The 27,907-nt window shown below is 39.2% G+C and overlaps 1 protein-coding gene across 2 annotated transcripts in view; it reads right to left on the minus strand.

Annotated features, from left to right (window-relative positions):
* vstm2a (V-set and transmembrane domain containing 2A) overlaps window positions 1–27,907 on the minus strand; it is a 345,371-nt gene that overhangs the window by 160,995 nt on the left and 156,469 nt on the right. The window contains exons 1-2 of one of the 2 annotated variants that reach the window (XM_079361033.1): window positions 15,032–15,658; window positions 9,287–9,343 (exon numbers count right to left, since the gene is read on the minus strand). In XM_079361033.1, the coding sequence (XP_079217159.1) occupies window positions 9,287–9,343; window positions 15,032–15,167 (193 nt within the window). In that variant the 5' untranslated portion in view covers window positions 15,168–15,658. Of the gene's footprint in view, window positions 1–9,286; window positions 9,344–15,031; window positions 15,659–27,907 lie in introns of those variants that run through there. The other variant, XM_079361035.1, reaches the window with a different exon arrangement.

A 27,907-nucleotide genomic window follows, 5' to 3' on the forward strand; every position in this document is an offset into this window, starting at 1 on the left:
AACCGCACATTTTAGTTCAATCAATTCGATACACGGACATTTGTTTGACAATTTGGTTGCAATCAGTCCACAAAGTTATTCAAAAGAGACAAAGCTGCATTTTTGGCACACCGCACAAAAACACTTTAAAGACTGTTGGAAAAATAATCTTGTAATTTGCAATATATTTAACAGTTACCACACTAATACTTTTCCATTTATTCCTGTATGACAAGAGAATGAAACAGAATTACTGTGTTTCTAGTTTAGAATGGTTTATAATTGAAATTGGCAAATTAGTAGTCAAGCACTATTTCAGTGTGAAGTTTATTTTTCTTCCGCTAGTTCAGGGAGCAAACAAAGAGTCTCACAGGGTCAATAGTTCAGTGTTCTACTCAGCCTGTTGCATATTCCAGAAATGTACTGTCATCATTATAAGTAGATACACTGCAGATCTTTCAAACGGCGCATTGCACTGAATGCAAAACATTTTAGATGCATTAACATGCTTCGAGTTTATATCTGTGCACATGCCTCTCCTTCATAACCAAATTGTTCTCCAGTCTTTTGTGCACAAACACACAGTTGCAGCTTTAAGCTGACATGGTGAAGCACTGGTCTGTTGTTTGCCTGTGATTATCAAGCCCACTCATGTTCTATTTCTGCCTTGCATTAACCTTTGAAATCATAGCGTGTCGCTCGCACAGACACACCGCTATCAGAAAGCAAGCAGACAGCATGGTTCCCTCTTAAACTTGGTTACATATGTTGGTGATTTGTGTTTCACACTCAACTTGTCCTTTTTTTCAAAAATGAAAATAAAAACACTTTGATCAACAACGACAAAAAAAAAAACTAACCTGTTTTCAGGCTATCCTTGTTGTCGTCATAATATAAAAAGGCACTGCATGACAGCTTGCACACAATTATAACAAGGACAGAGAGGAAGATGAGATCCATGGATGCAAGAAATAAAACAAATGTAGTCAGGGGAATGAGACAGGATGAAGATGATAAGGAGATGGGTGTGAAGAAGTTATGATAAGATAGAGGCAGAAACATGTGAGAAGCATTAGAGGCTCCTACAGGCTCAAACAGTCACTACACCCCACAACATAAAAGAGCTGGAAATCTGCAATTACAATTCTCCTCAATGTATGATGAAATGTCTTTTTAATAACTGATTTCATTATGAAGTTGGCACGGGAGAAATATTAATCTCATGTCCAAAAAATAGCAGGTGCATCGTCAGAAGGATGCTTGAGTTCTTTTTAAATTTCATGACAATCTGTCCATCAGACTTGATTTTATTCTCTGTAACTCGGGGCAATAATGCAAGGGTCAAGGGCCCTAGAAGGACTAGGAACCTCTGTGGATTTAAGTTATATTGGTCTCTGGAAAAGTTTGATAATCATGAATCACTGGATATCAGAAGAGGTAACTGCATATGTCTCTGGTGTAATTTGTAACCTTTGGTGAGAGCAACAGGGCCTACTGAAGAGCATCATGAACACAAAGACGTCATGGAATTATAAATTCAGTTTAGCTAAAAAAAGAAACAGCCAGGATGCTTAAAGAGTGATTCGTTTTAACAAATGTGTATGCAAGAGTTTTTGTGTCGAGGTATCTGTAATCTCCGAAGTAGAGTCAATTTTTGGGCTGTCCCAGACGAAAAGATGGTCGATCGTGGCTCCAAAACGGTTGGACATCTCAGTTATTTGACAAAAATCGGCCACAATAAATACCTGACAGTGTCATCAATTGAGGATTGTCGTCTCAATATGTGAATGCTTTGATGATCTGAGTCGACTACAAACCAACAGAAATGCAGCATGATCACACAGGCCCCAGTGCTGTCAAAAGGTTGCTCACAAAAAAGTGACTTCTCAAGCTCAACATTTGCATCCCCATCTGGTCTCTTTTACGGAGTAACGGCCGTGTCTTAATTTTTCTATTCCTTTTTTTTTTTCTTCTTCTTCTTTCTAGTCAACTGACGCTTAAGTGAGAGATGCTTTCTGCACACAGCCATGGCAACCTCAGTGATCCTCAAGCAGCGCAATCAGGTAACCACACAGTGTACATGCATGTTGTACCCAACATTATGAGATCCATGTTGCACAGTGTGGCTTGCAATAAAATCATAAGATTGAAAAAAATCACACAGCCCAGGAGGCTTGAGCCAATCTAGGATTGATTGATTTTGAAATACCCAATATTATCAAATCAAAATATTATCAATCAAAATATTATCAAATACCCAAATACCATGGAGCTACTAAGCTGAAACCTTTGGCATTAAATATTGAATCTTATTGGGAAGTGTAACAAACTATACTTCCTTAAGTTGTCGCTTGAGTCTTGCTCCAAAAGTCACATTCACACCCATTAGTGAAAGCCAATTTTAACATCTGACATAAATATGTTCACGGCCTGGATCAAAACGTGAGAGGTAGAGGAGGAGGGGAGGAAGTGCACTGAGGGACAGCTTTGCTTTGGTCAGAGAGACTTTTGCCTTAGTGCTAACATCTACTGGACATCTGCTCTAAAAGTTGCATATTATACCTTGAAATTAAAACCCACAAAGTGAAAACAGAAAAGCAGAGAAACCGTCACATTACTCTTGCACTTTGCAATGAACATGTATACGTTTAAACTAAATGAGCACAGTTTAACAGACGATCGGTTGTTTGAACTGAGCCAAAAACAAACTTTCAGCCTGGGGCCCCTAACAGGTTATCTGAACCTTGCTTCTGACAATTTTACAAGGCAGCTCATGGTGGTAATGGTTCAGGAAGACACTGGTGTGGTTTAACATTTGAGTGACCATGACAGCTCTAACATGCTCAGTCAACTGCTTCGAATCTGAGCTGAGAGGCTCACAGAGGCTAATGGTCCAGAGTCCAGGACTAAAACATCCTGTTTGGCTGTGCAGACTGGACATGTAAGCTGTTCAAACAACAATGACAACCATGTGTGGATCACTTTATGTCTGTTTGTAGGGGTGTGCGAGTTTGTTTGCCATAGATTTGTGTCCAAGGTGGGATGGATGTGTATTTGTATATGATCTGGGGCAAACAAAGCCCAAACAAAGACAAGCGAGTAGAGCATCATTGCTTTAACAATGTGTTGCTTTGTAAAGAATATTTTTCCGTGGTTATATTTTTTCAGTTTTAAGAGAATAGCTTTCCTCACAACCATTAGAAATATGATCAAACCGGATAGTATCTGTTTGGTTTATACATTTTCTAAATGTTACTCGTTGCAGATATAGCTGTGGGGCTAGAAGGATCCACAGTACCAAATAGTGAAAAACAACATTTTCAAAAGAGTGAGCCAGTTGGCAGGCCAAGAGAGCCTGCCATGATTATCTGTTGATCTCACTGTTAATTATCAGAGAGTTTCTGTGTTTGCCAATTCCATTTAGAGCATTTTCTGTTGAGTAATGTAAATGATTGGTTGAAATATAAAGTTTAGCTCTAAGTTTTTGTTGGCTGCAAGAGAACATCTTTTTGCTTGCACTTGTGATATGCCAGTCAATTTCAGTAAGAGGTAACACTTCACACTAAATTCCCAACACATCAAGTGTCTTTCCGACTTATTAGAGGAAAGAGAGAGCAACAGAGAATTCAGCGTCAATTAAAACAAAAAAACACCCACAGTTTCGTACGATTTTGAAAGAAAGAAGGTGCGACTTTTTGATCCAGGAGATGTCGCCTTTGAGCCCCAAGCATTACACTAAAAAAAAAAAAAAAAAACTTGGCGACACCTCCACCGTTCTAAAGCTTCCTCTCTCCTCCAACAACATCCTCTCCTCTCGCATTGTCCCTAAGGAGCCATCAGACGTAAACGTCCAACAAAATTGTCCTTTGCTTGACATGATTAGCAGGCTAATGTTAGCACACTTTGGTTAGCTCATAGCTCCATATAAATTGAATGACTATGTTCTAAAGACACATACTTGACATCCAAATCAGCAGTGAGTAGACTGTGTTTTTTTGTTCCTTTTAGTCCTTCACTAAAACTGTTTTTTAAGGTCGGCCCACCCATGTAAAGATGATGTAAACAGCTACAACAACAGTATACAGTTGGCAGGACTCACGCTTCTCACTCATTGTAGGCAGTCATGACTCAGAAGGACATTTACAGAGTAATTAATGGGTTTCCGCTGTATGTTTGTGTAAAATGTTGTACTTTATTCCTTTTAATGAGATCCTGAAAAACCACAGATACGCTTTTAATAATTTGGATATCCCCAAATGTCGTCATGTGCCCGTCACACCAAATGAACTCAACAAAATCCTCCTCCAGACGTCAAATAAGAAATCACTCTGGCCTTGACATAGTCTTTTCTAAACTGCTTAAACACATCTGACAACCTTCTTTTAACGCTGTCACATCAACATGCAAATAAGCCAAAATGCAAGCATTTACCGTTGTCAGATTTTGAGGTCAACAAAAACAACAGTAATCATTGCTGCAGGATGGAGCATTGAATTACATCAGGGTTGGGATCCGGCCATCTCGATGCAGCTGTTCCCTTTGACAGAACAAAACGTACAGACAGAAGCTCAGAGAGGAAATCGGGTGGATAAGAAAATCAAAGAGAACCTTTTTCCCAGATGACGAGGCACCTGTAATAGTGCACATCCCTCGTCTTAACGTGCAGCAGCTGAAACAACCCTCAAAGCTCTGTCTTTCTCTTTGCTCAATTTTCCTGAAACGGTTACTGAGAACCATTAACTAAAAAGCCAGTATTGTGTGGAAGCCATTTATAGATACATTTCGTTAAGGAAATGCGCCATAGCAATGAAATGGCATATTCCATCTGCACAGCAGGTTAAAGGGAACCACTGAAAAGTTATTGCATTTAATTTAGCATGGTGATATGAATGATTTATTTAAAAGTCCCATTACACCAGGAGAAAAAAGCCCAATTTTGTTAACGCCTGCCGACTAGAATGGGGGTTACAGGCACATTTCCATCCATTAGTAACCACACAAGTGTGGAAAAAATTAGATTAATTTCAGTACAGTAATAAAACCAGTCTTATAACAGACATATTTATTTGAAGCTTTTCAAAATGTAACACAGATAGATGGTTTACTGTGTGTAAAATAATTGCCTGTATCATAAGAGTTCATTAAGTTAAAGTGGGCCGTGTTACTAACCATCACACTTGGCCTGCAGTTTCTGCAATCATAAAGCAGTGCAGCTCTTTCACACCTTAGCAGTCTCAGTGACAGATTTACTCCCCCGAAGACACACACAGGCTCAGGCTCACACACACACACACACTCCTGGACTGTGCGTCCCTCTTATCTAATAGACATGCACAGTATTTACAGTATGTAACTAAAAGGCTGACACACTTTGGACCTCTTTGAAAGTTTACACTTGCAAAGCTAAATCTTGAAACCAGTTACAGCTACAAGTATTCAATGGCTATTACATTGTCTTCATGCAGGACAAATGGATGCATCAAGAAATGTCTATTATAAATTGAATATTTCTCAAATATTGATAGAGCTTTATTGTCATACAAAGTCTTGCATCACGGCAGCTCCATTTGCAACATACAAATTACAAGACAAGGTACAAAAATAGACATTGGACACGACATTCGAACACCATGTCCAGAGGTCTTTACGCTTTCATCTGAGCTGTTTGACTCAGAAAACAGAAATGCTACCATGAAGCCAGCCTGAGGAATGTAATTTAACTACTAACACCACTATTGGTAGATAAGTTACTGCCCAACTTCAGCAGACAAGAAGCTTTGATCCCACCTCTTGATGTGAGCCTCTTCATCTACTGTAGGTCCTGGGTCGAGGCTTTCTTTAGCTGGTGAGAGATGGCGAGCTTGTCTTCTCAGGGCACTATAAGTTTTTTGGGTTTTTTTCAACCACTATTAATTATAAAATCCAACCATTATCTTGTTTTTGGCTTCTCAAAAGGTGACACCCAGCAGGGCAATAGGCACTGGAGTGTCACTTTCCAAACTGGTATTGTGGAGATTTTATTGAGTGTAAATTAAAATGTGCATGGTAGATAGTGCTCAATGTCCAATACTGTCGTCTGACCACATTCATTAAAGAGCAGCTGGTTAATAAGCCATTGACTTTTTTTGTTGGCTGAGGGGGGGGACTTTGCTGGTTATTCAGGGTGTGAACACACTTGTGGTCAAGTGCTGTTTAAAAAGGTTAACTGCCTCACCAAAATGATAAATACCCCAGAGAGACGAATAAGCCCAGAGAGACGAATAAGCCTTTGATATTCATGCACTGAATCATGATTTTTTTCCTATAGAACACCACCATCAAACTATTCTAATGTATCAACAAAGTGTGCTTTTTAATGTGAAATCTAAATATCTACAGGCAGCAAAACGTACAGCAACTGCCACAGGACCGGAGTGAATCATTGCGTGAAGTTAGGATGATTTGATATGTGCACATTTTTTCCTTTAAAAAAAAAAAAAAAAAAAAAAAAAAAAAAAAGCTGAATTCGTGCGTCTCCATTTCATTCTTTCATTTCAGGTAGATAGATAGGGATTCTATGATATTCTATTATTAATAGAAACGCCTTTAGAGCTGTTGCATGCATGTCAATGATACAAGCTCTAGAGTATGACCTCCAGGGTGAATAACAAGCGGATGGAAGCTAACAGCGCTTTGATGAACGTCAGTCATTGTTCTGGTTCATTTGCTCCAGGCAGATAGAAATAAAATGAAATAAGTGTTGAAAATACACCAACATGTAAAATTCATTCCAGAAGCTTTCAATCTCACCCCTGCATGGACATGGACAACCAGCCACGTCTCATCTCCATGTCAGTTTGTTGCTTCGCTCTGCTTTGCCTCGATTACCTGCTCAAATGGCTACAACCCAGGAAGGCATTTTATAAAACGGTGTGATGGAAAAGAAGGGTCAAGTGGTAGAGATACTGCGGGTTTAAAATCGTAAAATGTTTTCTGCAATTCTTCTCAGAAAAAAAAAGAAATGGATACCATACAGTATCCCTGATGCTGCCATGAGACTTAAATGGCATGTTGGCTTGAATTTATATTCATAACCTGACTGCCAAGCACACACATGAAACAGATACAACAGAGGACGTAATGGAATATTTTTTGGTCTCTGCCGAGCAGATGGAATAATAGCAAACACTGCAGGCCAATGAAGCAGTCGAGGAGAGGGAATTCAATAGTGGGGTTTTAATATCGGAGAGAGAGGAATAGTAAACATGAGCAGTGCCAGTTTTCTGAGGCGGCCTGTGTATAATTCTTTAATGTGCTATTTAAAAAGAGCTCAACTTCAAGGGACTTCATATGGGAAGCACCAAAGGCCATCTGAAGATGACTGATGGAAAGAGGAGGTGCTTTGGCAAAACAAATCTGGGTCAAAGTTAAGGCAGGGTTAAAGACAAGTGTTACAGAAAAATATCAACGCCTTTCCTGATGCTACTTTTCTGCATCTCTTGTTTTGAGGGGTTCAACACTTGCTGTCATGCAGGATGAAAGTAAAAAGAAGGCATACAATTGAGTGCTAGTGAAACGCACAATCAAATAGGACCATGGATGGACACATCAGGGTAAATGTCACTGCTCTCTATTTTTGTAGCATTATGGTGTAATCTGTTCCTGGTCATTGAGGTTTGAGGGTAAGATGGACTTTACTGAACCTGGAGTGGAAATATTGTAGCACTGTGACTTTTCAAAATCCCTCTAATCCCGTTGTAATTCCAAGACAGCATAGGAAGTAACTACACCTACAGTGAAAAGAAGTTCTGGCCATATAATTGCTGCTGTATTTCAGTGGGTGAGCTGGTCCACTACCTCCACTCTATAATATCTGAACAGCTACTCAATGGTAATACTGTTTGTTTGATAGTTTGCCGTTGATCCAGATACAAATCTGTGGGCTTCATTCCGAGGTGTGGGGATCATCACATTATTTCTTTGCAAAGACAATGAATTGCACTTTATCAGCAGCCATGATAAGACTCTTTGTTTTGTGATGGTGACAGGGTTGAAAATTAGCTTTTTTTACCGACCTGGCACTCCGATTGGTGGATTCAAAAATCTACTAGTCACTTGTTTTGTTGTTGTTTTACCTGCCACTTTCATATTGAATTTACAGGCATCTTTCATGAAGGGAAATGTTAATTAAAAAGATAGATAGATAGATAGATACTTTATTGATCCCGAGGGAAATTCAGGCAATTTCAAATACTGACATGCTCTTTGTGTTGCTCACAAAAGAAAACTTATTTTTGTTTTTTTTTGTTTAGTTTTTAGTATTTTGGGGTCGTTTGTCGTTTTTGTTGCGGCGATGTCCTTTAAAGGCTCGGCTAAGAAGCAGTTTAGTCAATTTGTTGTTTAAAAAGCAATAGTTTTTAAAAGGCAGGTGAGCTGAGGAGATTCATCCCAATCATTAAGGTTTCTGCTGGAAAGTGTGAGTTTCATTTACGAAGAAGTTTCAGTGTCTTTACTTCTCAGGACGTTGGAGCTTTTTTACCAAATCTGTGAGGGTTGGAGTTTCGTTTCTCTCCAGCGTTTGCATTTCAGATGAGTCTAAATTGTGTTAAGTAGTTACCAATTAAAAATCCCCAATATTCTGATATAGCTGTTTCACAATAAAAGCCTGTCATCAACATTAAAAGCTGAAACTTCTATGGTGTAGATCTATAGAATGTGTGAATCATTGAATGAATGCTGTTTACGCGGAGCTACGATTAGCGGTCATTTTTAGTAATTCTGTTGGGAGAAACAGTATTTACAGCCACCTTGATTTCAATAGAGGAAAAAAAAACAACTTTCCATTGACATTACAACAATCACAATGACTATTAACTGCTTATAGTACCATAAAGATGATTTGAGTCAGACAGCTAGGCTAATAAACTGTCTGAGCAGATGTAATAATAAGTGATCACATGAAGTCATACTGCTGAATCTACACTGCTGTGATTGGCTGAATTTTAACGAGACATCTGAAAGGCTGCAGACAATTGCTTGCCAAAACAGCTTGTATATAAATGTAACATCATATATTTATGGCTTTCTAGTACCTAAAAGAACAAATATTTAGGTGTAAATCAGAAATATGTTTGTGAACCTGTGTATTTTTTTTTTACACTTAACTACAATAATAATGTGTGCGTGCATTGAAACATGTTTTCGTGGATATTGTCGTTTATAAATAAATCACAGAATAGTGAGTCCTTCTGTGTGCATTCATAAGACTGATCTAACTTCATTCTCCTGGACAGGTGCTAATTTCTAACTGTGGATGATGATTGCCTACCTTTGGTGGGTTTCTGCTGATCCAGCAAGATGCCTCTTTCCATGTGTAAAGCCATAGCTAGAATGACAAGAAATGACACGGTTGACATTTTGGGTTGGGTTTGAAATTGACCATTAAGTAAAAAGCACTCCTGCAGTTAGAGTGTAAATCAAATATCGTAGTGGAAAGTGCACTCTATGGATTTCACTTTCCACTTATGTGGCTGTTGCAGTCGTTTCATAAAACAGTTTCTATTGTTCCATAAAACAGTCATAATAAAGAGCAAAGTATAGTTTGTCAACCGACGGCACAGGAGGCTCTGTACAGTGACAATATTTTTGTTCCCAGACAAAGTCACCCTGTCCTCCTCTTAACCTCAGCTCGGCAAAACAAAGAGCAGCACAACTGAGAAAATAACCGCCGCAGTTCAAACGTCTGATTAAAAATTTAGACTGATCAAATCAGGCTTATTTATTCACAGCGCCAGAGGCTACGCATGATTGGCTGAAAACTAGCATCAAGCTGTACTTGATTAGCGATGTCTGATGAGCTTCTTCCCGCTCATTTGGGGGTGCTGCTGTTGATTTGGTTTGATGAAACTTAATCATGCTAATCAATGGCCTCCAAGGGGGTGTGGGTGGCAGTGGGGGGCTAACAGATACGTTTACAAAAAACTGTCTCTGTAGCTTGAGTGCCTTTCCTGCCAATTATGTGACAATGCTCACTATTCAGATTGTTTCGAACATGCATTGTGTTTATAGTAGGATTCTATTGTTTCCCCATCTAGTGCAGTTGGTGTCGATTTTATTCTGAGCACGAGCGCTTTCATTTTTACTCCAGATTGCTACAAATTTGCCCGAGGGTTGTAACGCTTGTCTTCGTAATGACTTTCTCCATTTATTTTCCCCTACAGCTGCTAAATCCAAGATTCACACGAGGTTATGCTGTCACCCCAACTGCCCTGTTTTCACCAAGCACTGCCCTCAATTGCATCCTTTTAAGATTTAGACACTAAATGAGTATACGCAGGATGCCCTTCCAAGCACCCAGAGGACCTTTGTTCTGGAGAGGGAAACCATTAAAAGCTTACTGTTAAGTATTTAAAGTGAGTAAGAGTAAAGAAAGTTCCTGACCTCATGATCCTTTTTTCTCACTCCTACACATTGCTGAGCTTTTGAACATACATATAATTAACACAGGCATCGTTGCCTGTGTTTGATGTGGAATAAATGTTGATGAAAGAGCCTGCAACACCATCGTAGCCCACTTGTATTTGCATAACCCCAGCACACTGCATTGTATGAGATGGTATCTCACTATCGGAAACACCTCCCTGTGTATTCTTCAAAGCGTTTATTCTATCATGCCAAACATGCATTGAAAGGAACCTCCTCATGCCCCATTAGAACGTGTAAATCTGCCAATGAGACACAAACCTCTTGAAACGGAATATTGGGGGCTTTTATAATGAGAGGAGGGATGGTTCAAGTGCCCATGAATCATCTGAAGAGGAAGTTTGGTTGAATAGTTGAAACTCTTCAGGAGTCTGAATGTTCCAGTGGTTGAATTATTTATTTAAACCTACTTCTGCATGACGTACCCATTAAAATTCCAGGAGGTATAAGTGACATGATTTGAAATGGAAAACACATGCACATTTTCCCGAATTAATAAAAGGAGCTCCACCAAGGGAGGGTTTAAATGAAGATGTAATCAAGTTGCATAGCAGGGAAGTGAAGGGTCCAGCGTTTTTGACTTTGCGAGAAAAGTAAGAATACTTAAAGAATAAATGGGCCAATCACTTTCCTGCTTTCTCTATTAAGCGCTGCATTGAGCTGTGCAGCCGACGGTGAGGTGTTAAGGTTTGTATGGTAGAATCACTCACATAAAATTAAATTGTTCGTCTAGCTTCACCCATTGGTTTCTTAAGAAATGTTTTGAAGCTCAAAGGTGCTGAACACTAGGGCTGCACGATTCTTGCTAAAAAATATTGTACTCTGTCAGAACTGAGGTCACAGAATCTTTCAAGGTCAAGTTTTCATTCTGAATGCAGAGGAGCAAATAGGAGCATGCAAATCACCATCAAGATCATGATTTGTTTACGATTAATCATGTAGCAGTCGTTGCTGCCCTATTAGAAATGCTATGCTAGCTTGCAAAGAAGTGGCTTCAGGGTTGACCTGAAGGTTACATATTATCCTCCTTTTCAACCAGCTTCAATAAGTCTAAGATCTCCCCAAAACATGTCTCTAACGTTTCTTGTCATGTCATGTCATGTCAACTCAGCCATGCAGACACCAAAACTTATTTTGTGTTGTAAAAATGGGCATGTTTAGAGGAGATCCAAAGAAATGAGATTGCATACATGATGTGTGTTAATGTGGTTCATGTATTTATTTTATGATTAATCATGCAAAGTCATCAGAACGACGTAGTAGTGGTCCACCTACAAACGCACTGTATGCACAGAGTCTTAGAGCTGCATAGTCTTTCCCAACCATGTTACAACCCATCTGTGATTTATAGTGACTGTGGCCATGCCTGCTTCACTCAAGGAACTGCAGATTTTTGCACTTCCACATTGGCTTTATTTTTCAACCCTGTGGCTTACTCCAAACACAACTCGACAAATTTGTCTATGAGGTTAGAGGCCCTGTGCTTCAAAATTTAATGAACTCTGTAATTTCTTGGTTTCTATTGTAACTGACAGCAATGTCTGCATCAAAGTCTGCAGCTGGCCAGACCACTCTGTATGTAAGATTAGGGCCATTATCATGTTGTATTGAAAAAATAAGTGGTCATTGGCAACTTGACAAACATGTGCTACAATTTTTGTCACCAACCCGTTTATTATTTTAATAATAAATAAATAAAATACATCTAAAAATGTAATAAACTATATTTTTTGTCTACTCTCGCCACCAGAGATTATTGGGGAACAACTCAAATGATGACTATAGTTAATCTGTAAAGCCCTGCTGTACAAAAGTAAACTGATTGACCTTCACATGAGCCATGATGAAGATGCCATGATCTTTTCTATTGAAAAGATCATGGCATCAACTAAATAGAAGTTTATCCCCTTTGGAATAAACAGAAATGCGTGGTAATGTGCTCATACTTGAGCCATTCGAAAAGGTAAAAGAACGACACAAAAACATCAGCTTCATCCTGAGTAGGCAGTTAATATTCCAAGGGGTGTAAATAAAAACACAGTCATTAGTTCCCTGCTAGTATAGAAGCAATGGTTGAAAGGGTTCTTACATAATGCTACAAATAAGGATGGAATTAAGAGAGAGCTGCTGCAGTTTGATTACAGATTCAGCAGATCAGAGTTGAACTGTTTTTTTGTGGCAGATAAATGCACAGAGATCTTTCCAAATGTGAAGTTTGAGTTGTTGACTTTGTGCTGAGATGATTAAAGAGTGCTTCTGCTGACATGTTTGGGAAAAAAAGGATACCAAAGGAGGTAACAAGAAACCTTCTAGCTGGAACAGGATCTATCTTTTCCAAGGTTTTTGTTTGTCACTTTGTTTCTGTCAGGCCTGAAAAAAAGAGGCTGGAGTGATGGTTGTTGTTATGAAATAAACATTGTACCTCACTTTCTCTATACCTGCTGCAACATCCCATCAACTACACCGAGTGTTATTCACTGAGTTAAGAATACCAATGCATTTTTTGACATGTTGGATTCAGTCTGAGGTTTGTCTTCATAATAGTTAGTAATTATCATTATAATCTATGTCATGTTATAGATATTTACTTAAAAAATAATATTTGATGCAATAAAACGTGGTGTAACGTCGACCTTGACAGCTCTGTTGACAAATTTGGCTCCTGCAAGTTTCTGTGCATGAGCAGCAGAGAAAAGGAAAAACAGTGACATCAAACTTACTGTAACTAAAACTAACACTCTACAACATAACACTGAGCTGTTAGCAAGTTCAGAGGAAGGTATTGGTGATGTAAGGAAGAGGAATATATATGCGGCGACTTCCTTTTTGTACAACAAGGGCAGGTAAAGATGTGTCCTCCATCTTCAGCCCGTTTTTACTGCAGAAATAACGTGTTTAGAGCCTGGTCCAAACAATTAAATAGGTCATAAACACTTACTGTAGAGGGAATACATTTTTTTATAACATCAGTTTAGATTTTATGAACGAGTTATGCATAGTTAGGCATGTAGTTGACATGATTGACAGGTGGGTGCAGTGTAACAGTTCGTCAAGAGGCTTAAAAGCTGCCTCAGCTCCAGCTCTCAGCCTGTCATTAGGGTTGAAACACAATGTCCTGTATATCGGCAGCAGCCGATGAGCCTCTGAAGTCCCCTGCGGTAACTCATGACTCATGACTTATGTCACTCGGGCTTCGCCCATTAATATTTGCCTTCTATGTTTAACTTAAGACAAACTACTTCTGGCTTTGGTACATCATAGTTTACATTCCCTCTGCAGTTTTTTTTTTTTTTCTTACTTTTTTTACTCAAATGTCTTCAGGTTTGAACAGCAGAAGGGACATGGACTCTGATTATTTAAAAATCAGTTTTGTGCCACCGTCATATTTGGACCTAAATTAGATACAGGTACGATTTTTTACAATCCAAGCTCAGTCTGAACAGCCAAGTTGGGTTGGCAGCCATTTCTCCACAAAAAGCAATCATTCATCATCCTCCCCTATTTGTCCTCCTCACTATCATCTGCTCATAGATTCCCTTCGCACTCACTGCATATCAATTTAGACATCAAACCACCTTTACTTCAAGTGGTTGCCACGGTTACTCCTGTAAACAGAGTTCTGTGTGTGACGTCTTTGTGTTCGTTGTTTGCAGGTCTGTTATATATGATAGGTCGGTTTACCATAATGTGATATTGGCCATATCTCAAGATTTATTGTCATGCTTTTGATGTAGAGATGGATAGAGCTGGAAATCATTGAAGGAAAGAGAGTGGGGAATCACATGCAGGAAAGGAGCCACAGGTTGGATTCAACGCTATAGGTCCCCCGCTTGGAGGACAGCCCTTTGTTCATGGGACACGCACAAAAACAACTATATCAGCACCCCATGTTCAGCCATATTTTTTTTTTAAATTCAACATCCAAACAAAGAAGAAATTTCCTGGGGATTTTAAGGGTGAATAATTGTCTCATATCAAGAAAAAGCACAGTGACTGACAACACTGCAACCAACTTTCAACTGAAGCAGCCATCCATTTGTTAAGGGACTGAGCTGGCACCTCTTCTTCACTCATAAGAAATCTGAATATTTTTTTACATCAGCATGTAGTCTACAACCATCAGGCCTTCCACTGAAGCAACTGCACCAAAAACAACACATGCATGTACAAAGTCTTACTACTGCAGTGTCTTTCCCAACCACATTTAACTACCCATCTGTCTGTAGTTATGACCAGGCAGCTACTCTGTGTTGTTGGAGGAGGTCAGGTGCAATAAGTACATGGATAGAGTAACACGTGCGGATTCTACTGTTTACATTTAATTTGGCACATCAGTAGTATGACCTGAACAATATTATCCAGCTGCATCCCCCGGAGAACAAGCCCCTTGCATGACAATAGCCCATCATGTGGCAGAAGTAGACCCTGCTACTCGCCCTAATTTAAAGGTCCAGTTCGAGGCCTTAACCTCAGGGGCACATATTAGCTTTGTGCTATCAGTATCTGACTAGTCAAAATGGATAATAACATAAGGAATAGCATCTTCACATTATCAGCTGTACAAATACACCGGCATGACAAAGCAACTTACTGTGAAATCCACCTGGTTCATCAGCTTGGCAGCTTTCTGGTGACAGACTCCGAGTGTCTGTGATATCCTGGGGGGTTTCTATCCCACTGAGAAGATCAGTGTATACTGACAATCCGGATCCAGTGCTCCCCAACATGAATGTAATCCATGATGATTTACATATAAAACTCAGTGGAATAGAGTCATTTCTGTTGGTTCACTGGGCTAACATGGAAGCTGCCATCTTATTTTGTTTCTGTCGACCGATTAGAGGCTGTTTCTGCCATCAGCGTATCTGCAAGGACCAATGAGAAGCCAGTGCAGCCTGAAACAAACTTCACTGCCTGCTCTGAATCGATTCCTCCTATTCAGCTTATTCCAGTATCAATAGATCTGTGCTCTTTTATTTACAAAAAAAACACTAACATTTAGATACTAGTAAATACTTTTCACACACTGCCAGACTTTCCAGAGGGCCATATCACAAAGTCAAGGAGTGTGAAAGCCTGAGGTCCTCTGGATCACTACAGACCCTTATTTCTTCCAGTAATGGCAAAACTAATATTTGGACAACATTGTTTGGGGAATTCCTCAAATAAATGGCCTGGGTTTTCAAAGAACTTCACCCACTGGGCTCCATCAAGTTTGTGATAGAAGACAATGCACAGGTGATTGTAAACAGGGTGCAGCTGCACTCAATCCAATCAGCAGCAGCAGAGTGCTGGATTTCCATATATGGTCATGTTTCCATGCCAGAAGTTTTTTTTTTTTACACAACAGAAAATTCAGACATTGCATTTCACACTACATAGTTTTATTTATGCATACAAACACATCTTTAAGAGATAACGTCATATCCCTAAATCAAGGGAAGGTTGTGACAGGGGAAGAAATAACATATCTTGAACAGATAAGATATGTTTCCGTTACTTTTTGGGACTTCAGAGGGACTCCATGATATTCTGATTGCCCAGGTCATCATGAAAAAAGATGTATATGAAGTGATTGTTCTGTTTTGAGTGTTGTTGGTTTTTTTTTTGTGTATTTTAAAAAATAGGGGGAAACGTCTTAGGTGGATATGGTGTACGTTTTCTTATACACCATGTCTCAAGTTTTTCCTTTTGTTCTTTAAGTTTTATTTTGTTTGGTTTGTCCTTACACCGTCGTCTCTGCAAGGTGTTAAAGTTACCAGTGACCATGCTGGCATCTAAATCTTGCTAAAGTCCTTTGAAAACTCTTACTTCCTCTGGATCCTGCTGTTCGGTTTGGACTGATGAGAACGTCCTTGGTTCATTGGCGTCCGGTAAAATGTCCACTCCAGAAAACAGAAGAGTGTGTTGTTTAATAGATTATCTACACTCTAAGCCAGAAACGTCACCCTTCAAATCTCCCAATGAAATCAGAACAAGGGGAAAGAAATGTTGATGTCTGGAATGTGCAGAGCAGCACAACATGAATACAGAATACTCAAACGCTGCAGCTAGAGGCAGATGGTGTTTTTCTTTGTTCTTACTGTTTACTATGAATATAAATATTCATTGATACGTGTTGATGTATGTATATAACTGCATCAATCTGGTTCTATTCTGAACATCTTTATTTTAATTCACAACATATATATCATGTCAAATTTGATAATGAACTTGTCCATGCTGCAGACAGTCTTCATTCAGAATCATGAAGTAGCAGACAATCAATGCTGCTTGCAATAATCACAGAAGCTAAAAGAGAAACTGGCCTGCTTTCACAACATGAAACATGGTTGTGTACACCTGTGTAAATGTTTTTTTTTGTTTTTTTGTGATTGCTCTTGATTGTCCAACAATGTTGCTGTAACTTTGGATTATTGTTGCAGCATGTGTTTAATTTGCTTTTGATAATGAAATAACAGGACTCGATTGCAGCATCTGCAATAAGATTCCTGAAAGTGTCTTCTCAGTGCAAAGTTACTCATCCACACTGACAACCATTGTATATACTAGTAACTGTAAATACTGTTTATGTTCCATTTGCACTTGTACATAGATTATTATTCCAGTCCTTCATGGTACATATTGCTGATTTTAGTATCTGTATTCTGGTTTATTTAACAGTCTCAATTATTTCTATTCTACTGTATATAAATAACTGTATACTGTGTTTTTAACAACAGTAACAACCAAATTTCCCCTTGGGATTAATAAAGTATTTCAGATTCTGATGTACCTCTTAGGCAACAGATGACTTTCTTTGTGCTGTGTGATTGTGGCTACCTAATTATAAAGTCATTTCTCTAAAATAGGTTCTGTCTCCCTTTGTTTTTAGAGAAGTATCTGCTAGCCAGATCCAGAGCACCTGGTCTTGTTGCTATCAGGGCATAAAAGTCCAACCCGCTCTGGCTCATACCACATGGACTAATCTAATCTAAACTATCAATTACATATTTCTGTCCTTTGCTTCAACAACAACATCCCAACCTTTACAACTGTATGTCATAGATCTACATAAACACGACTGACTGTGTTGACGGACACACTCCAGGTTTGTAGTTTCATTTCAATTGTTTGTTGCAGTTAGCTCGTGTTTGTGCCAAATTGTTCAAGGCCCTTGAGCCAGGTTATGACAGCTCCTATATCTGCATTAACATCTCACTTGTCCACTTTCAGTGATGAAACACCATAAACAAACATTTTACAGTTGGAGCTTTTGATGCCACTTTCCTCAACTTGTTTTAAGAGAAGCGAACACACACCTAAGAATCCCTCTGCCCCCTAATCTGACTCTCTACCACTTCTTCCCCTGGGCAAGTCAGTGCAGGGCTGCTGTTGTGTTCCCAGACCGGGCCGTCACTCAGCCATTCCTTTTTGCTGAACAGGGCTCCGTCTTCCTCTTTGAGTGCCACAGAAGGCTCCTCTTTTCTTGTGGTTATTGTCGTGATGCCTGACTAGGAAAACCTTGAGTTCGTCTGGAGCTGAATTCAGCAGGTGTTGGCTTTCTTCAGCCAGAAGGAACTCTGGGCTCTCAGAAGTCACAATATAATAATATGTTCACTTCTTCTCTGTGTATACATGTAGGATGCGTGACATTGCTTCAGGGCCATTGCACTTGCAATAGAGTTCAAAGCCCTATAGAGAATGGGTAAGAAAGCAAGACTAACCAGAAAAAGATTTACATAACAATGTCAGTGTTCGGTCTTAATTCAAGGTTAATGCTAATTAAGATACAAAACAATCATTTATTGGGGAAATTTGTTTTTGACTCCAGTGCAGCATACATTGAGATGCCTCTAAAGTAGAATCAGTAAATAAAAGAAAAGAAATATGTAACCCATGGAAACAGAGATGCACATACTAAAGTATATCCCAAACAATGTATATTGCACATTACCCAGAATAACTATAAGAATGTGTTTATCTGGGAGGTTATTTGTCACTTTGAAAACATATTCTCACTGTTTAATTCATTGGGGTTCTAGTGGTTTCTTGTGATGAAGTTCTTGTTAAGGACTCCAAATACCAAAACATTTGGTTGTAGCTGATTCAATTCTAATCTGATAATTAGTGCAAGTAATCCTAAAGTGTTTGTTGTCTGTACGATTATTTTACTGCTCCCGATTGAGGTGGCGCTTCCCCAACCTTTGCAATCATGCATGCAGATATGCACAATCTGTCAGAATATTTACTTGAGTATTTGTGAGTGACATTACAGGACTCCCCATCGCTCATCTATCTTGCACCATGTTGGTTAGATTCTTTAAAGAACTTCTACCCCGCCCTTCAGAACTAGTGGCAGGTTGAAGGGGTCAGATTTGGGATCAGACTTTTGTCGTACCTTTAGGGCTAGATATTACAGCTTGTTGTCATGCAACCTTCTCTTTTCCTTTTCTCTTGCTCACATATATTTGCCACCACCACCTCTCCTAATGCAGCTCTTGTCCAAGATAGGCCTCATCATGGATGGATTCAAAGTCGTGAATGCTGACAAGACGGGCCTCTTGAAAATGTGAGGGAACCACCTGGCTCCAGTAAATTCTTTTAAAATACAACCATGATCACTGGGACATTATTACAGCCATCCCACAGTATTAATGTTAAAGCAATTACGTTGAACTGTAAAGAAAATGGAGAAATTGCATTTCATGAAGCCTATAGCAGAGATCCAGATGACCCACATTTGTAATTACACAGGCATTCAGCCATTTCATTTCATGCCACTGTTCTCCCTGCTGCTTTAATGGCACAAACATTCAGATTTATTTACTGCTGGTGGAGTGAGCAGATAATTTGATGACTGATGAGAGCTATTCAAAAGCACTGGATACGCTTCCCATATTTGTGCGCGTCTGCGTCGAGGTTGGCTTTAAATTCTTTCTGGGCTGCTACAGTTCCTATTAAAATATATCTGATGGCATTCACAGCATCAGTATTACTTTCACAGCTAATCTGCCAAACTGATAAGGTGAGGAAGTGAGTGTCTTACAGACGGCGAGCAAGTGGGATGTCACTAACAGACTCTCTATTTAATCAATGATCGGTCCTATCTCAACCCCTTCATTCAAACAGCTGCCGCCGTGCCGCCAACAGAAATCAGATATATTTGCATAAACACCTTATCATTTAATTATAGATGAGAGTTCTCAAATCACGGCCTGAGATTATGCTTTTGTAGAGGCCTCAGTGACTAAAATGATTAAAAGTTGGGAGACAGCATACAAATAGAGTGTACATAATATGTATGTTGTACATTTTCTTTGTATGTTCAAATGCATTAAAATTCCCTACTGACAAAAAAAAAATAATCTGACATAGATTCTGACAATCTTGTGATTCCCAAAAAAAACCTTATCTACAACTTTCTGAGAAGACACATGGATATACACTGTCCTGATAATAGTCCATTTGTTCTTTGCATTTAACAAATTACGTTATGTAAAAACAGTTTTTATTCAATCCAATCTTAGCTGTGCTGGCTATTTGACTTTTACATGACTGTGCAACCATTCGTCCTTATAAAGTAATTCCATATACAGTATATGCTGCAAAGTCATTGTTGCTGGTTGGCATTTTGTTTGTCATATCATTGCTATCTTTCAGCCTTTTTCGTCCTTCAGCTTGTGACTAAATTGCGTAACTCCATTGGTTCCAAACCTCATAGCTTCACCTCTCTCCCCCCATCCCTTTTTGAAAGAAGCCACTCGGTTTATTATTGTGTTTTCACTGGTCCGAAGTAGAGGGGCTCTGACGGAAACTGCATACCTGCCAACACTTTAGTTTTGTGTGGGTTTTTAAAATCTGTAAATATGATTGTGTAGTTGGCCTCAGTTTTAAACACAATTTTTAAGAAAAATGTGGCAATAAGACCGACCAGCACAAATATGTGGTTCTTTCAAAAGCATAAAAATAACTGTTGGGCTGAATCTGACATTGACTTGCTGTCCTGGGATGTAATCAAGGGTTCTTGAAGATAGACTGAAAAGTGTCTTCACCATCGCAAAATGTAAACCTTACTTCCATAATTATTGCTTTCTTCAATGTTAATTTATGATGAAACATATTTAAAGACTTAGGGATGTGAAGGATAATCAAAAGAGAGCACCTAGGTGGCTTGGCGGCATACGCTTGTATAATCATAATTGTGCATGGGAGTTGGAATCCTGCATTCTGTACACCCACCAACATCTCTGACCACTGCTGCCACATCCTTAACCTCTGTGCAGGACAAAAAACTGTGGCACTCTGTGGGCTGACGAAAGCATTACAAGTAAACACAATCTATGCAGCAATTATGTTTCCAAAAACACATTAAGCAAAACCATTTAGAATTTAAAAATATATATATTTTAGTAGATGGGTTTCAACTGTGACCCAAAGCAACATTTTAGGCTTGGAATCTATTTTTTATCCACTCATGAGCATAAGCACATAATTATGTATAAGGCTGTGAGCTCTGTCAAAACACTTGTGAGTGCACAGCAGTGTGTGGCTGAACACTTCACTGTTGACACTGACAAAGCAGAGAAAGAGCTGCAGCTGCTGTGGTACATTATATATCCTGCACAGCGACATTTCTATACATCACATGCATTACAGATGTGGACGAAGGCATCGACACATTTTCTGTTTCGTCAGCCATCTGCATATCATTGAATTTAAAGAGGGATATAATGATACGTGTTTCTGCACCTGACATTTTATATGTGCAGGATTCTGGATTCAATAGGATGATGCCATTTTCCTCACATTTGTATCGCCAACTCTGCAGGCCTGTGACTTCTGAGAATTCAACAGTAAACAGTCAGTAAGTATGTTTTTATGTACGTCTCAGAGCCTGAGGTTTATGCAAAGTATCCATAACATATGAGATGTAATCATGTGAACAGTCTGGGCATATTTTGAAAGGAGTTTGGACTTCACTGTTTTTTCAATTATGATTCTGTAAGACATATTTGTATGACGCATTATTTATGTCCTATGACGCCAATACTGTCAAAGGGAAGCAGTGACAATCTTTGACATTGACTGATACATTCTGTTGTCAAAACACAACATATAAGAATTATCCATTCATCCATTATCCATACTGCCCAGCTGTCATTAGGCGAGAGGCGGGGTTACACCCTGTGACTGGTCGCCGGTCAATCACAAGGCTGCCATATTGGGACTAACAACCAGCCACACTCACTTTCACACCTACAAACTATTTGAGAGTCACCAATTAACGAGCATGTCTTTTAACTGGGAGGAAGCAGGTACCGGGAAAGGACCCACGCTCCGCACAGAGAGACCCTATCCAACGAGGAGTTGAACCAGATACCTCCTCTCTTTGAGGCAACATAAAATTGCAATTGAAATTGCAAATGTACTGTTAAATGCAGTTAAATGCAAATGATCTATGTTTGGAATTCCATTGATTAGCTTTTTTTTTTTTTATAAAGTTTTATAAAGTCTTTTACTTCATGTTTGGATACAAAGCTGCTTTTATTTAAAAAAAGGGACAGAGGAGCAGGCAGTCCTTTTAATGTGGTTATAGAACACATGCAATAATGTCAAACCCAAGTCGCATCGTGATTAATGTCTTCAAGGGACATTTCATGTGCGATATATATTGCTATTTGTTACTTGCTGAGGGATGTATGTTTTTATATTTGTTGTTTTGTTATCTGCCAAGGGACAGCATGTAAATTAACCTAAGGCAACCTTCTGCTTGTCCTTTAAAGTGTTGTGCCAAGCTGCTGCCAAGTTTAATTCAATACTTTGAGCACAAAATGTATTTATCTGTTAAAAATAACTTATTTTGGAAACAAACATTGACATGGGGTTGAGAAAACATTCAGACCTCCCTCTATCTTCACCGTCATTCCTCCTTTAATATCATTGTCTTGCTGTTCTTGAGACTATCATCGGAAACATTAAAATAGAGAGGTAAGGCGCCTTGAAAAAATCTCAAGGTCACATTACAAAGCAGAGACAAAAACGAACACCAAAGAAATGATACATCGATAAAATTTACATACAACTCAGAAATGTACTATTTATAAAGTCCCTGTGAAGAGGATTCATAACAGGACATAATTATTAGACGTAAAAACACTGAGAATCTCTCAATACCTCTGACGGGGAGAAAATGAATCAGCACAGACTGCTGCAACTCAAGGTAATATATAAGCTTTACACACCTGGAACAAATCAGGGCCATTGAGTCACACTCACACCTGACACTGAGATGATTTCCTCCACACACTCAGTGAGTGACCAGAGTGAACTCCTTCACACGGATGGTGCAGTGAGTTGAATGGAAGAAGACCTGAGAGTGTGTCGGTGTGCTGATGTGCAGGAGTTCAGAAAGGTGCATCGGAAGCAAAGTTCCGTATGGCCTTAAAGGTTAGGGACAGAATGTTGAAGTCAATGTGGCGTTAACCAGAAGCCAAAGAGGACAGCTGGAGGATAGGAGACTGTGAATCTTTGATCCAGTAGACATCGCTCCTCCCACAACACGCTTCCAATAAGTCAAAGTGTTTAGCACAAGCTGCAGTTGTCTGAATTGTTGTGTTAGCAAGCTAGTGTTAGCACACATTGGTTAACTCATAGCTTCATGATGCACATAAATTGACACGTAATCTAAAGACAGATTTATACGCAAGGCCGTCCCTTTCATGTAAATGTGATGTGAGCACAGTTGACGTGAGAGATGTTTACAGATACTGTACCAACACCCTATGACCAGCCATCACCACCGTCCTCGTCCACACGCAGCATGCACTGACCTCCACCTCACGGAGGTGTGGACAACAGGAACTCCAGGAATACAAAGGAGAATCTGTCCAGCATATTATCCCATATGCTCTTGTTACAATTAATGCCATACAAATCATGATTGCAGTTTGCTTTAGTTATGAGTCAAATGCACTTTTGTTCTTTAATGATATCACTTGCACTCTATTCCTGCTGGAAGATATCAATGTCCCTCAATGTATGTTATTAAAAAAAAAAAAAAAAACATATCCTCTTCTTTTGCTTGAATTTGATGAATTAGCATGTGTTTCTTACATTGCACATTGCAACTTGAATACAGCTTCACTGTATTCAAGTTGAGCCTTCACCACTGAATGTTGTGTGATCACCTCAGAGTCCAGGCAGTTTTTAATCGGCACAAATGACACCACAACTGATTGCATTGTACATGTAATTAATTGGGTCACTCATTTCAATTTCAACTTACATTGTATCCAGACTTTGTTTGTTATAATTAGTTTATGAATTGAATCTATTACAAGGTCAAATATAGAAAGAAAATTTATTTTGTTGCCCCTGGAAACAGCTTCTGGTTTTTAAATAATATTGTGACCACAATGGGTGTTTTTCTGAACAATTACTCCATGAATGTAGCTGTGATTATGTAGAGAAAAGTATTCTTGGTGTGTATGCTGAGTAATACCCAACAGGCTTTTGCTAAGAGCTGATAACTGCAAAAGCAGGAACTCAGTGCAGTGCGCTTCTGCTCCCCTTACCAAATACCTTGGGCTTGTTATCGCATTTTGCTGAAGTTCTTAATGAGTAATTCTGCACCAGAATACACGCGCATAGACACAAACACACATAAACACTGAGCCTGCGTGTTTAACTACCTGTGGTGCTGATTTTCTTCTGTGAATTGTATAATAATCTTCTGCTTGCTTTGTGAGACCTCCACAGCGACCAAATCAACCCTTAATTCTAAAATAAGCTACTTTTCCAACAAAACAAAACATTTTAATTTTTCACAAGAGATTTCAAATTAAACACTGAGATAACCTGCAACCCCCAAATTTGACTTGTGTACTTTTTCCTTAAGCACCACTCTCTGAACACTCTGAAATATCAACTTAGCATGACACTATCACACATTTAATCACCAGATTGTAATGAAATAATTTGCAGAGCACATCAATCACATTACTTGGATGCCCTCAAACAATACTTGTAAGAGTTTGTTTTTTTAGTTGAACTTCAATTGGGCAAGTTGCTGAAGCAACAGAAAAACACAAATGTTAAATTTAAAGACTGCTCAGCTGGCAATGTATTATTATTACATGTCATTATTTTAATTAGTAAACAATGTTTCTTCTCAATCATTTTCAGATGTGTTGTAGATATTTAGGACAAGCCGTGCATACTTTGGGTCAGTTATGTCCGTTTGTGACATGATTTTTGAGTTTCTCGACATGAATTACAGCTCAAACACATGTGTTGTGAACACAGGCGGTTATCATATTTATATGATAAAGAATAGGACCCAAGTGAAGAACTAAACAGAAAGGATTTATTCGAACAAAAACGCAAACATAGTTGAAAAAAATAAGACTTTCTTCTTTTAGTCAATCTCAAACTGAAGCAATGTTAAAAAATAAAATAAATAAAAAGCAGTAAAGTATGAACTTTACGTCAAAGATAACACATGGAGTGAACGAAAGATAAAACAGGAAATGTGTTCTAAACACTGAAATAACCAAATATAAATATAACCAAAACTAAACAAGAAAAAAAAATGACAGCAGTGGGGGGTTGGCATTGTGGCCTTATCATTTTCTCTGGACCTGTTGGATGTTTGAACAGTTGGTCGGCTGACAGCATAATCTCACACAGTGAATGCAGAGCCACGAGCTGATTCGTCAATTTCAGGCCCCACAATACATTCCTGTAGGAAGGAAGTGCTTCAGTGATCGAACATATTTGATGATCTAACTGCTGGGTTTACATCATTAGCCTTGTTTAAGGTCACTACAAGGTAAAAAGTAAGTAAACCTGCCTTTGCCCCAGTAGCTGCTCCTTTTTGTATTGTGAGAAAGCACTTTAATATCAGGCAGGTGTGAAACAATTTAAAACCATATTTCTCATTTTATTTTTGAACATTGTTTCCTTGATGGCTGCCACAAAGGGCATTGGAGGCATTGTCAGTCACAGCCTCATGATCTCCCAGGACACAGTAATCTCCTGTGAGATGCAATCAGCCTGAAGATGCACTCTGCTCCATCAGAAGGACCAGTTGGTAATCAGCGCCCTGAAGCATCTCTGAGACAATTAGCATTGAAATAACACTTCAACTTTATATATGAGCAATTTTGAATCTTTCTCGAGCTGCCTCCAGCCCTCTGTGTTGATTTCATATTATACGTTTCGTGAATAACCAAACTGAAGGTTATTCACTAGCAAGGACCATGTCACAGCAATATGCATTTCAAATAGTTTGTGAAAGACTGGTATTATGAATGTCAGATGTTTGTAAGTTCAGATATCAAGGACGGATGAAGAGGCTGTTGTCAGTGAGGCTGGTCTGGCGCCTCGTTTCCATTTACTGCCAATTTCCATATAGTCCATGTGCACTATATTCTGTCATCACCACAGTTTCCCTCCATCTGTGTATTTGCAGATCTACAGAAAACAGTCACATACATAAGTGGAAAAGAGGCGTAAAGGCCGAGCAGAGGGATACTCAAAATGGAGGTTCTATCTCAGGCGTAAATGCTGCCTGAACTGACTGTACCTAGAATTTGACAAACACTTAGGAGAGGCAATACGGAAAGCAAAGAGAGGGTGGGTCAGGAGCTGTGACTGGGACAAGTATGGTATGACTTCATTGGTTGACATCTTTAGGGGTCTGCAATCTTTGACTTTGGAGTTGAAATAAAACATTGATTAGTGATTGAAGTGAAAATGTATACCTTTCAGAGTTCATGAAGCACGCAATGTCCATAATATGTATCACAGACAATGTGTATGGTAGTCTGATCTTACATTTAAAAGATTCAAGACCTTGTAGCATGTCATTTATCTAAGTTTGTTCCCGTTTTTTCCCAAAATTTAGAAAGAGGAAACAAAATTGTGTCAAATTGCAGAATAGCAGTAAAGCCATAAAGTTCTCAATAAGTGTCCAAGAGAACTAAGAAGATCATCTTCAGTTTTCAACATGGATTTGGACACTATAGGGGGACTGTCTATCCATCCATCATCTTTACAGTTTTTTCCGTTCGGGGTCGCGGGGGTGGGAGCTCATCCCAGCTGTCGCTGAGCGAGAGGCAGGGTACACCCTGCACTGGTCGCCAGTCAATCACAGGGCTGACATACTAACAGATCAGCAGCCACACTCACACTCTGCAGGCAATTTTAGAGTTGGCAACTAACCTAACAAGCATGTCTTTGGACTGCTTGGAACCCACGCATGCATGGGGAGAACATGCAAGCGCCACTCAGAAAGGCCCTTTCCATCGGGATACAGAAACCTTTCTGCTACGAGGCGACAGTACTGTGCAGCTCGAGGGATGTCTAGTGCTTACTTTGTTTCCTTCTTATTTCAGAGCAGGTAAAGCACAACGACTGATTAGTTTTGACAACTCTTTTCTTCCGTCAGGTGTCTTTCAGGAAATGACCTTTCAAGAACCATCCCCAGAATCTTGAATTTGATGGCAGGGTCGACATTCAAGTTTTCTGGCATCCCATTAGCCAAAAAAATCCTCCCTCTAGACTTTATGAAGACTATGTTTAAATATAATGCTGGACAGAGTTGTAAGGAAATGCAGTGTGCTCAGGACAGAGGTCTATAAATTGAACTATGATAAGTTTGATGTATAGATAAGAGGCTTTAGTTTTGTTTTATGTGTAGAATCTCTGATAAGTGATATATTTATCCATATGTCTGATTTGACCAGCTAAATGATAGAGTGGGAGCATCTCTATATTCTTTCCTTGTACTTTCTGTTGCTTTTTCCAAGGTTATCCCGCAAATCCACTTGGTTTCCCCCATCAAGCAACCTGCACTTGTATGGCTGGGTTTGTATTACAAATGTTTATATTTAATTCATTGTTTAATGTATGTTAGAACATACTTACATCAGCACAGCTTCTCCTTGTTTATCTCCACTTTCTTTTCCTGTTTTTTCTGCCACCACTGCTTTGACATAATCATTACATCCAATCCAAACTGGTCTATACATTTAATGTCTTAAACTACTGCCTAAAAATTGGGTCAGTGTTCAGTTATTATTGCCAGCCAATTAAACACCATTTTTTATCAAAAGGAGAATTGGCAGTAAAGTTTTCAGATTCCTAAGGACCAATGAACTGAGGGTGTGAAAGAGGACTTCCCCTTGTGTTGAGTCGTGTGTTGTGTGCTGTGAGGGGTTATTTGTAGACGGCTCACTGGTCCAGGTGTTTCATTTCATTAACGTCACTTGCACACTCCGTTGTGCAGCTCTGGTCGGTTCACAACAGCAGGAGTCAGGTCAGGCAGCGCAGGTTGATGTTTTGAGGGCAGAAAATGATGGAAATAGATGAGGTTCTCTTAGGGTGAAAAGTATGCATCTTGCAACACACACACACACACACACACACACACACACACACACACACACACACACACACACACACACACACACACACACACACA

Source organism: Symphodus melops (genome assembly GCF_947650265.1).
Source record: "Symphodus melops genome assembly, chromosome: 14".
In the NCBI taxonomy this organism is placed as follows: domain Eukaryota; kingdom Metazoa; phylum Chordata; class Actinopteri; order Labriformes; family Labridae; genus Symphodus; species Symphodus melops.